This window comes from Dipteris shenzhenensis, chromosome 16 (assembly GCF_047967505.1).
Source record: "Dipteris shenzhenensis isolate YYH24624 ecotype China chromosome 16, Dip_SZ_1.0, whole genome shotgun sequence".
Classification (NCBI taxonomy): Eukaryota; Viridiplantae; Streptophyta; class Polypodiopsida; order Gleicheniales; family Dipteridaceae; genus Dipteris; species Dipteris shenzhenensis.
Window position 1 is genome coordinate 38,123,542 of NC_141611.1, and position 11,762 is coordinate 38,135,303.

General features: G+C 42.3%; 1 protein-coding gene across 1 annotated transcript; it reads left to right on the plus strand.

Annotated features, from left to right (window-relative positions):
- The first annotated feature begins 484 nt into the window (after positions 1–484).
- On the plus strand, positions 485–6,737 carry LOC147892922 (uncharacterized). Its single transcript, XM_087387604.1, has 4 exons — positions 485–515; positions 2,154–2,309; positions 2,439–2,668; positions 6,411–6,737. The coding sequence occupies exons 2-3, from the start codon at positions 2,162–2,164 to the stop codon at positions 2,660–2,662; spliced, it is 372 nt and encodes a 123-aa protein (XP_087243730.1). The 5' UTR covers positions 485–515; positions 2,154–2,161; the 3' UTR covers positions 2,663–2,668; positions 6,411–6,737.
- The last annotated feature ends 5,025 nt before the right edge of the window (positions 6,738–11,762 follow it).

Here is an 11,762-nt window from a genome sequence, read left to right on the forward strand (position 1 = left end):
CAGGCCAAAATGACAAAAATACCATTTTTTCAATTTTTATCGGAATATGGTCATGTTGGTACTCAAAATGACCGGAATTCGACGAGGAATTCAAATATGATGTCAAAAGTTTCAAATTATGCACTTAAAATGTACATATCTCCCATAGTTCCTCCCTTCTACTTTGAATATAGACATATCTTCCATACTTCCACTCATATCCGCCCCCCCCTTGTGCATAGTATACACTCTTCCACCCCTCCCACATGCTATGAAAATGAACATATCCTATATTCTCTCCCCCTCTTTCTAACCTCCCCATCTTTCTTATAACAAAAACTTGTATGCATTTCTAAAAAAAGCTCGCAAAAACAAAGGAAATGGTAAAAAAGCTCACATTAAAAAGCTCGCCAAAAGATTTCCCCCGTACCAATCGTCTTTCCGTAAGGACTGCTTTGTAATCTTATGCTTGAAATTTGGAGATCTTGGGCTTGCAGTATGTTCAAAAGAGGTTCGTCAGACGTGCCAATCTACAGGTTTACCTATGCAAATTTTCCTACTTATGGCTTTACATGTGCAAATCACTCAGTCAAGACTCGTCGCACAAACTTGGGCTTGCAATCTCTTCAAAAGAAGTTTGTCAGACATGCCAATCTACAGGTTTACCTATGCAAATTTTCCAACTTACGGCTTCACCTATGCAAAACACTCAGTCAAGACTCGTCGCACAAACTTATTTCGCTCTCTTGGTTGTCCCAACCTTGGAAGGGATTCGTGAAGTGGCCCTTCCATAAGTGCTCGATCCCTGAGCTACATGCAAAGCATGTCCATAACGAAAAGAAATTGCAAGGGTGCCTCCTTAAACAAAACCTGAATGCACGAATTCCTCCACCACCGCTCCTAGTATATATACAAAATAAAACCAGAGTGCACACGTGGACATGTGGAGTGCATCCTAGTATAGCGGGGTAAAGAAAACGCTTTTGAATAAGGAAAGTGAGTATGCCCCCCCATACATTGACAAATGGGAAATTCCCATTAATTAGTTGTGGAGTTTGAATGGAAAAGAGAAAGCAAAGAAAAGGCAATTTTTGTAGGATGATTTCACAACTTAGTTAATTTTTTTAGCATTCCCCCTAACTAATTTTTTTAGCATTGCCCCGTTAGGGGGAGAGCTCTAGCATAGAGAAACATGCTATTTTGGGCGCCCTTTGAAATCGGGAATAACAACCAGTTACACACTCACACTCTCTACCTTAGCCACCTTGCTCATCAACTCTTTACCTTAGCATATACCACCAAATCCTCTCTAAGTTGCCATGGTCTGTCTCCATTCACTGTGATGTGATGTCCACTAGCATCCTCCTTGATGAAACCTTGGTGGCCAAAGTCTCATATTTTGGTAAGGGGCAGTGCTATCGGCACCTCGAGTGACCCCATGTTAAAATTCCACATGGAAATTCACAAAAGAGTGAGTTGTGATGGAAAGCACTATTTTAACTTTAGAGGCCCGTGCCAAAAAAGATGATAGGCAGCTAAAGTAGCGACATCCAGCTAAATGTAGAGGCGAAAGATGCTTCACGAGCTTCAGAGGCAAAAACGATGCTGAGCAGGAGATGCTTTCCGTTCAATTCAAGTTTCTGAACAGAAACTTGGCGCATTTCGATCATTTGGGAGCTTGTGGAGTTTGTCGGGATTGCTGAGCAGTGAGGATGCTGCAAAATGCGCAGATGCTTTCCGTTCAATTGAAGTTTCTGAACAGAAACTTGGCGCATTTCAATCATCTGGAAGCTTGTGGAGTTTGTCGGGATTGCGAGCATACTCCTTTCCCGTTTGCTCGTCCACCACTATGAATTTGGGGTGCTCCTCGCTCGCTCTCGTGCCGTCTCGATCCTGCGTCAGCTTCTCCACAACGTGGCCCTGGCGATGGGCTACCCTCGACCTCCACTCCACATGGTCTCCCACTTTGATCCCCTCTCCGGCGATTTCCGGCTGCTGCTGCTGCTGCTGCGCCTCGTCTTCCATCGAACGATTTTGGTTCTTGTCGACAAAAGGAGACGGGGAAAGATTTGAGCGTGAACGGAGGTGGTTCTTGACGACAAAAGGATTTAGGCAAACATTTGAGCGTAGCCGGATTGGAGGCTGAATTTGGGTTTAAAGATTTGGCTTGCCAGTTACGCAGATGCTTGGAGGGAGCGAGGGGGCTTCGTGGCTGCCTGGGAGACGCAAACGTGGTATACACGCGGCAACCCATGCACGCTTCGAACGTCCCATGCCTGCAGATGCGGTTACCTCCTTTAGTATCGATTTTCGAGAAGATTGCCCTACAAGTATGGCAATTGTATCTTCCAGCATGTCTCGTTGCGAAACGTGTTCGGGCATTTGCATTCTTCAATCGCGTCTTCGATCTACAAGTCTTGTCGCATAATCTGTTGGTTCTCTTTTTCACGATATGGCAGAGCCAGGATCTTTAGGAGGAGGTGAAAACCCCCAATTCACAGACCTTCAGTCCGAAAGCGCACAGCGTTCCGGGCAGGCCGTTGCAGAAGGGCAGGCGAAGAAGAATTTTTTCCAGAGAATTCATCTGAAACTGCAGTCGAGTTCGTTCAAGATTAAGGATTATGTGTCTGATAAGGCAGACAGGGCTGGAGAGACATTGATGAATGCGGTGTCGTCCAAGTAACATGAGGTTGGTATCTGACTTGCGTTTCCGAGTCTTGTGAATCCTGTAGCTTAACACCCAAACGATTTTGGTTTATAGTCACACGAACATCAAGTGTTGCTCTATGTTTATTGAATTTGACTGTTTTTGAAGTCAAATCTAGACACATTAGCGGATAACATACGGACTGTGCGACCTTCACCTGCAATCAACATCGGTTTCATTTGTAAATTTGGTTTGTCTGATGGTTTCGGAGCCTGAGCAAATTTGGAAGGATGCCTCATAGATCTACACTGAGGCTGGGTTCACTGACAGCCACAGTGATTATTTAGCCCCACGGACATATTATTCTCTTGTACCACTGCCGAACGTATTATCATGTGATTGTTCAATGTGTAAACGCCTGACTTGTGGAGGTGGTACTTATTGCGACCTCGTTTACACGTTCTCGATGTTTGCTTCTTGATCTTTGTAGAATTGTATACTAATCAATCACCTTTTCTTATACTGCTAGTGGACATTTGCCAATCTTGTAGTGCTTGAACCAGGACTCAGTTTGAATTTTGGGGCACTTGAATCTAGCCTTATATCCTGTTTTCGATCTTGATGTGTGTTTTATCGTTGCATGTTGTTGAAACTTGAAATGCAAGTTGCATAGCATATCGCACAAACTACACACATTCCAATTCCAGTGTCGACAAGAACCATGAAAAAAGAATCATGATCGTACTTTCTCATTGCACATGATGCCTTAAACTCTGAAGCTTGACGTCTGACATTTGGGTATGGCCCAGTTCAGATTGCCTGGGTGGAAAGTCCAACCTCTTTAAACTTTTGAGCAAAAATAAATATGCTTGTTGGTGCATGCTCAGCTGGTTGACCAGAAAAGAGAGAAATGGATACGTAAATAAGAAACTAGATGAGCTTGTTTATGCAAATCAGAAATCAAATCGTAGGTCCTTTCCCCCAAATTTATCCAACGCAGTTGCCTCAAATGAGTTTTTTGGGGTGTTTTTTTTTTTGGGGGGGGGCGGACTGGTTACCGTTGGCCCTTGTACACAAATGAGAATGGACTTCCAAGGTACGATAAGAAGGTACTGATTCATTTTTAGGTCATGTAATGCCAAGGGAGACTGATTTACTTTTGTGGCTCCTAGTTTCAAAAGCAGGACTATTTTTAACTGGAAATTTCGATTAAAATTCATGCAAGGCTTGAGGTGTCATGTCATCCGACCAGCGTGTCACTAGTGCTCAGTGATCATATTTGCAGTCATTGTTCTAACGGTGGAAATCTTTGCAACTTGTGCAAAGGTCTCTCGTTCCATATTCTTGAGCATACCCCTTGGCAACTAATCTGGCTTTGTATTCGTCAATTACTCTGTCTAAGTTGATCTTGACGCTGTAAACCCATGTGCAACCAATGTCTGAGGTCATTGTTTCCATATCAATCTCACAAGACTTTCTTCCTCATCTTTTTGTGGAAGTCACACAAGACTTGATGGAAAGCATCTACAAAATTGTATTCTATTTATGCCTTTTATCAAAAGGTTTGTTATTCAATCAGTACTTGGCAGCATGAGTATGTATCTCCATGGTATTAGTGAGTGGGTAACCACAGGTTCATTAGTAGGTACTTCCATAATAATAATGAGTGGGCAACCACAGGTTTTTTTTCTTACTCCCTTGATTATTGGCAAATAAAGATACATCCTTAGATGGTTGACCTTGGTTCGTAAGAATCTTTGCAGAGTATGCATCATTACAACGTTGACCATCATACATTGGAGGTGTCAGCTCTTAGCTGCAATTAACAGTTGCCATAGACAACCTTGTGGATTTGTTAGAGCCTTGTTTATGTCGGTAGACTGCTTGAATGGCTGCAGCTTCCGGTTAGGTGGCCACATCTTCAACTCGGCTCGGGAACATGTCAACAGGCCAACGGCACCTGCACACGTCATGAAAACTGTTGCTACATGTCAGGCAATCTGGAACCTCAGATTGTAGATCCTATATCTAGGATTGCAAGTCAGTATACCCAGATCCCGGACCCTGGATTCCTCGTTAGTACTCTGGATTTTGAATTTCAGATCTTGGCTTGCACATCAGCACTTGTCAACACTTTCGACTTCCAGATTCAACATCCGGATCCTGGAATTACAGAGACACTCCCTGATCATCAGACTAGATTTCATATTCCAGATTCCGGATTCACGATTGCATAATGCATGTCAACATCCGGAGCACACTTGTGAATTCCTGCAACTGTCAACACCCAATCTGATGAATTTTGGCACAGGCCCGGCATACAATCATGGAGCCGAAATGTGCGATCCGGTTTGATGAGAGCCATTGCCAAACGAGGATTCACTGGTTGAGGCTGCTGAGCATGAGCGAACGCCATCCACAGTGGGGCCATGCATTTGTAGTGGGAACCTTCCCATCCCTACATCCGCTGTTGTACAAGCACAAATTTTAGAGGCATTATCTACCATGCTTCAAGGTACTTTTTTGTGGTTGGGTCAGCAACTTGGCTAGAAGATCTCCCAATAGATTGACCACAAGAACCAAGTGGTTGCACATGCAGCCTGTACACCAGCATGGGGATGAATCAGATGGCAGTCATATCCTCTCTGCATACCACAGAGGTTTTATGGCAGATGCTCTCCTTTCCTCTAGCTTTCAGCCCTTCAGGCCATTGTACAAGGAGCAGTCAGCACCCCAATATGGGGATCTCTTTGGTAAAGACAGCGCCCATTAGACGCACAAAACTTGGTACGTGAGTGCCAAGCGACATTTGAGAAAAGGCTCAAGACCAGCAAGGGAGCTGACACAATACATTTTATTTATCAAGCAGCTCCCGGAACTGCAAAGACCTTGCAGTACCAGAGAGGGTAGAGGAAGAAGTTATAACAAATGGTGCAATCTCTGCACCTCTGCAGATGAAGCCCTCTATTTTGGGCCGAGCCACTGGTGTACCTCTGTTGAGTGTGCCCATGAGCACCATGGCCCTTTTAAACACACACCAGTTGGTGTGCTTGGAGAGGCAATGAATCCACCTGACACTCCACAGAATTGGGAGAAGGGATAATCATCCTCTCAATCTTTGGGTCACAATTTTTGCATCAGAATGCATTGGGAGGCTGGTACAATGTGGAGTTCATGTCCCTATCTTGCCACTAGCAAGCAGTTGCAGAAAAACAACCTGTGCATCAAATGGGAGGTTCTGCATTACAACAGGGCAATGGTGTTGGACAGCAGCCTCGTTTGTGCAATTATGTCTTTTTAAATTTTCAGATAGCTAGGCATCAATTTTTCATTGGGTTGTTTACAAGTGTGTTTGTTTCCTGCACTTTTACATTGAAGAGCTGCTAAAATCTTTGGTAAAAAGCATACTTTCTGAATGAATTTTCTTCCTTAAGGGATACCCTTTTATTTGTTGCAATCTGCATACACTGGAAGCCTACTTCCTCGGAGAGAGGTCTTACTGGGGATTTGGAATACTGAGGAACAGGTATAGAATTTGGAAAGTTGGTAGAATTGTCTGCATTCCCAACTTCTTCGTTTTCTTTATGGACTACAATCAGTGGAAGGTTTGGCCTGGAAGTTGAAGCATACAAAACAACTACCATAGGCGGTCTTTTTTGAGTGCAAAAACTCTTCTGTGATGTAGCTCTCTCATTTTCTTGTCCCACTTCCTACTTTATCTACACTTTGCAATTCTTTTGTATCAATGGTATAGTATAACGTTATATTTGTTTTTGGTTGGCAGGTAGATTGTAAACAGCTGAAAGCAGAGATGGTACCGTGACCTACAACTCCTTGCGTGGCATCCATCTCTGGACAATGCAAGTAATTGTCATCATTACCAGATAGGGTTGTATATTGAAGAATAGTAGCCCCCTTTCTCCACTCTGAATCCTGCTTTTTCTTCTTTTAGAGTGCAGATGAGTCGTTAGGGCTTGGGGACATTAGCCTCCCATTCTTCACTCTCTCTCTCTCGTCAGATGCACCTTCAAGATTGGGAGCTGTCCTGCAAATTGTGTTGGATTTCATAGATAAAGAAAGATTGCCAGACTAAAACGTGCTTCGGCATTTTGGTAAAACTGTCCTTTCTTGTATTCATGGGCTCACCCATAGCTTTAATGAATGAACTCTTTGATCTTCCAATATTAGAGAGGTCTAGTCATATATGCTTGCCTGCCTGCTTGGGCCCTTTTTTAAAGGTTGGGGTGGGATGGGTTTGGGGTTGGGCTAGGTTGGGTTGGGACTACGTGCATGGAAGCTCTGAATTATCCAGGGTTTGTCCAAGCCATTGGTTTTGTTTGTCCAAGTTGGTTTTATTGGTAACACCAATTTGCTTTTAAGAATTTGCAGCAAGGCTTGCCGAATGGGCCAAACTCTATGAATCATTTGCATTTTGGGGTGAAGTATTTTGCAGCTTTCATAACAGCAGTTTTATTTTATTTGCAAAGATAACAAGAGAGATCCAGAAGGTTGAAACTCACAAGCGCACTTGTGCTTAGTAAAATGGGAGTGTGGAATTCTTCACTGTCACTCCCTGTCTTGAGATCTTGAGGTTTTAGTGGTGCTCTTGTCTTCTTCTCCTACTCTTTCCAATGCAATGGAAACTTGTCCTTCCTCTGGTGCTGTTGTTTTCATTCTGCATCATGGTTGCGAGCAAAGACTTGCATGCCGACGCTACTTGAAAGTGAGTTTGCAACTATGTTGCGCATGTGATGTAGCAAAAATGAAAAAAAAAAAAACCATGAGTGAATCTTCTTGAATACGTTTACACAATGTGTGTTTAGGATAGTAGCAGATGTTTGCCTTAGCATGCAAATGGGTTTGTTTGCAACTACGTTCCGCACATGATGTAGTGCAAATGACACAATGAGTCATAGCAAATTTTCTTCAATGTGGTCTTGTAGGTGTTTTGCCTTAACATGGAATTGAGCTTGTTTGCAGCTATGCTATGCATGTGATGTAGAGCAAACGAAGAAACAATTCATGAGCAAATCTTCTTAAATGTATTTGAGCATGGTAAGTTAGCTTCAATCTTGACTTTTGCAGTTCAATAATCAATGCTAACGAGCTCCACAACTCTTAAGTTGGAAAGCCTAGGACAAGAGGGCTTTAAGAGTTTTGATTGAGAAGTTGGGAATATATGCATTGGAAACATTTTGCACTGGCATGGGTAGTATACATAATAGACGTGAGAAACTTTTTGCACTGATATGAGTTTACGTAAGTATTTTGCACAGACACTTTTGGTTGGTGATAGAATATGGTCAAAGCTAGTGCAATGTAAGGTGTACTCTTCAAAAGCGAAAGTTTGTTGGTGATTATGGCCTAGAGTTTGTTGGTGATTATGGCCTAGAGTTTGTTAGCATTGCCTTCAGGCAGCGCTCTAGGTACACTTTTGTTAAAAAAGTTTCCCCCACACTTTGTTGCCACGTGGCCCCCTTCTATTTTGGTTTTTTCTCTCTCCCACACTCACTCACTCTCTCTCTCTCTCTCTTTCTCTCTCTCTCTCTCACACACACACACACTTTTTTTTTGTGGGACTCTCTCTCTCTCTCTCTCTCTCTCACACACACACACACACACACACACACACACACACAGTTTGCAAATCATTCACACAGAGTTTGCAAATCATTCGAACTTTCCTATACATGGCTTCCATCACATGTGTTGCAAATTAATCATTTATTCATCTTGACAATTGTTTTTTTTTTACAGAACCAACTTGAAGGCAGTGCTCACGAGTACTTGTACTCAATTGTTGATTAACATTCCTTTTGCAATGTTGTATATTATCTCATGATTGGAGTTTTAAAAATGGTTTTGAAGCTTTGTGCTTGAAAACAAGGCATGCTCTTATACCATGTTGAAATATAACATGGTTTTCTTTGGAACCCTTACCAAATCAACCTCTCTAGCACCGTACTCCAAGTCGGACATGGGATCGCTCGCATTCATGGTCTTAACAAAGTAATGGCTAGTATCCCCTTCGAGGGGGCATGTGCTTACGCAATATACCAATGGAAACACAACAGTTGATGCTTCCCGTTCAACTTGCATGTGTTAGGAATGCTGCCAATGTTATCATGTGCTAAGATCAAACTCCAATAAATTCATAGTTGCGCCATTTATATCTTCCCTCTCTGACCTCTAAACATGCAGTTGAACTTGCTTGCTGGAAGTTAATCCAAGCCTGAGAATAACTACAAAGATTCTGCTTGGCTGGAAGCACGGTTAGGTGGACCAGCCTTTGCGTTAAATAGCACCTTTAACTCAGCACCTAATGAGGGGCTAACATTAGGGGAGAATTGGGTCTCAAAAGGGCCTCATAAGGAATGGATTAAGAAATGGATTAGGCCTAATGCAAGCCCTACCCCCCCCTACCTAGGTGGGTTAAGCCCAGTTGAGCCCCCCTCTTACACCTCTTACAACTAGGAGGGGGCCACCTCTTACACCAAGGAAGGGACACTTCTCCCAAAGTCAATTTCAAATTTTTAATTTGAATTTTCCCTCTTTCCCCCCTCCTCCTCCCCCCATCGTCCCTCGTGCCTCCCTCCTCCCTCCTCCTCCTCTTCCACAAGTCCCATCTTTCCACATGCGTCCTCCTCCTCCCTCCCCTCCCCTCCTCCTCCTCCCTCCTCCCACATGCGTCCTCCTCCTCCTCCTCCCCTCTACTGCTTTTTCCTGCTCCTACTCCCTCATGCTAATCCATGCACCTCTTCCCTTAAGCTCATGCTTGCTCCGCTTCTCCTTCCTCCTGATCATGCATGCTCCTTCCCTCATGTTCATGCCTGCTACTCCTCTTGCTTCTCCTCCCTCTTACTGACGCCTATTCCTCTGCGCTCATGCTCACACCTAGTCCTCCGCTTGCTTTCCTTCCTCCTAATCATGCATGGTCCTTCTCATCCCTCCTAATCCATGACACACCTTCTATCATGGCTTTTCACACTCTACACCCTGTGACTATTGATGGCACTATTTGAGGAGATCTCCAATGCGTACCATGTGAACTTACAGTCACATGGCTCAATATGTGATCCATGGTCTTTGTTTGCAAGAAAATAAGCATCGTGAACCACTGGAGGTGCTCTAAAGAGGAGAATATGAGCTAAAAGGTTATTTCCCTAGTGTTTCAATGAAATTTCTTTGGATTATCCACGATGGTGCTTTGTTTATGCTAAGGTTCCCTTCACTCTTCTTCAAGAACTTCATGGAGGATGAGATGAGAATAGTGGGCATGGATGATATTGACTCTTCATACCCAAAGGCAGTCATGCATGAGCAACTTGTTGGAGAGGTGATGCAAGACTTGAAGGGAATGGTGATCCAAAGGAGATGCTTGGAGCTGGTGATGCTGCTAATGTAATTCTTGAAGCTCAACACCATTCTCTCTATAAAGCAACTTAGAAGTTGATCAAGAAGAAGAATTTATATGATGCATTACACAAGCTCAGATGATACTTTTAGACTCAAAGGGGGAAACAAAATATTTGTTTAAATTTCTCTCTCTAAAATGACGTTTCTTCATATGTGCAGCAACATATTTTCCATTCGCATGGACCACTGTTGTAAGGAATCTATCCATTTGGGAACAAGAAGAAATGGAGAATCTATCGATTTGGAGCAAGAAAGCATGGAGAATTCATACTATTGACCCATGGCAGTCTATGTGATCCATTCCAATGTGTTGTACATGAGATTACAAAAAATTATGAGTTGAATGTGAGATTCCATATAGCATAACGGTGTTTCTAAGGACTTACTCGAGGATTTAAAGACTCCTATCCTTGACGTATTAGAGTTAAAGAAGAAGAGAAACAGGCTATGTGGCCTCTTTGTAATACAATTTGAAATACAAACACCATTTTCTAATAATGTTCTATCTAAAGCTAAAGATTTTCATTTATCATGGCCAAATGGTGAATCTTTTGTTATGGTTATTTTAATTATTTGTTGTTTTTGATGTTGCGTCTTTTTATATCATCTTCCACACAAAAGCTATATCACATTTTGATGTAAATTACAAGTTAATAAAATGTTGTTTGCCAAGTTTGGCCATTCCAGTAACCATTGTTAAATATGTGGAAGGGATTTGACCGTGGCACTGAAGGAAACATTGATCAGATTGAGTGTTAAAAAACACCAAATTTTGAGCTTCCCCTAGTTCAACCATTTCTAGAAAATCCAGAAGGAATTTGACAGCAGGGCGCAGAAAACAAAGTTGATTGGGACGTCATGGGGTGTCCAAAAATGCCAAAACCCACCACGACACGAATTTGGCCATTTGGACACCCTTCAAATGGACAAATTCGCATTGAAATTCCTTATAGATTAGCCAAAGATGGGCATTCCCAAAATTGTCAAATTCCTTCATCTACCCTTTAAAATCCATGTTTTTTCATAGAGAATCATGGGATGCATCAACTTAAACATAGATAAACATAGAAAAGAAAATGTTTACAAAGTAACTTAGCAAAGGACAGTTGGTCAATATGACAAATTGTGTGCCCTGCAGAGCAGCTCTGTTAAGACCCTTAGCCAATAGATTTTCTATATAATTTCTTGCCCTTGGAGGAACCTTGTAGGTTTGCTATGTCGATGTAATTTTTTATCCAATCCAAAAGACTTTGATCTTCCACTATATCACCTTGTCAATTTTCATTTTCTGTGTTTATCTTGCCTTTGGAGGCACCTTTTAGGTTGGCTATGTCAATGTAATTTTTTACTTAAAATCCCTACATCACCTTGAAATAATTTGATGCATTTCATGTTTTACATGACAAATATATATTTTGAAAAGGAATTCAACAAATTTGGTTTTCCACTACATCACCTTGTAAAAATATCATTTTCAATGTTTTCTTGCTCATGGAGGCACCTTTGTTGGCTCTTTCCCATGGCTTCCGCAAAAAGAGCAGGGTATTCTTAGTATGCATGGTTCCAAGGCTTTTTGTCACCTCTAGATATATCCGGGTTGTCATTTGTAGTATACGTGTAGCTTAGGACCTCGAGTCGTATTTCGGTGAGAGACATAGGCTTAAGTGTGGTAAGCAAACATAGTGCATGCATGTGTAAAAGGAATGTGTATCATCATGGT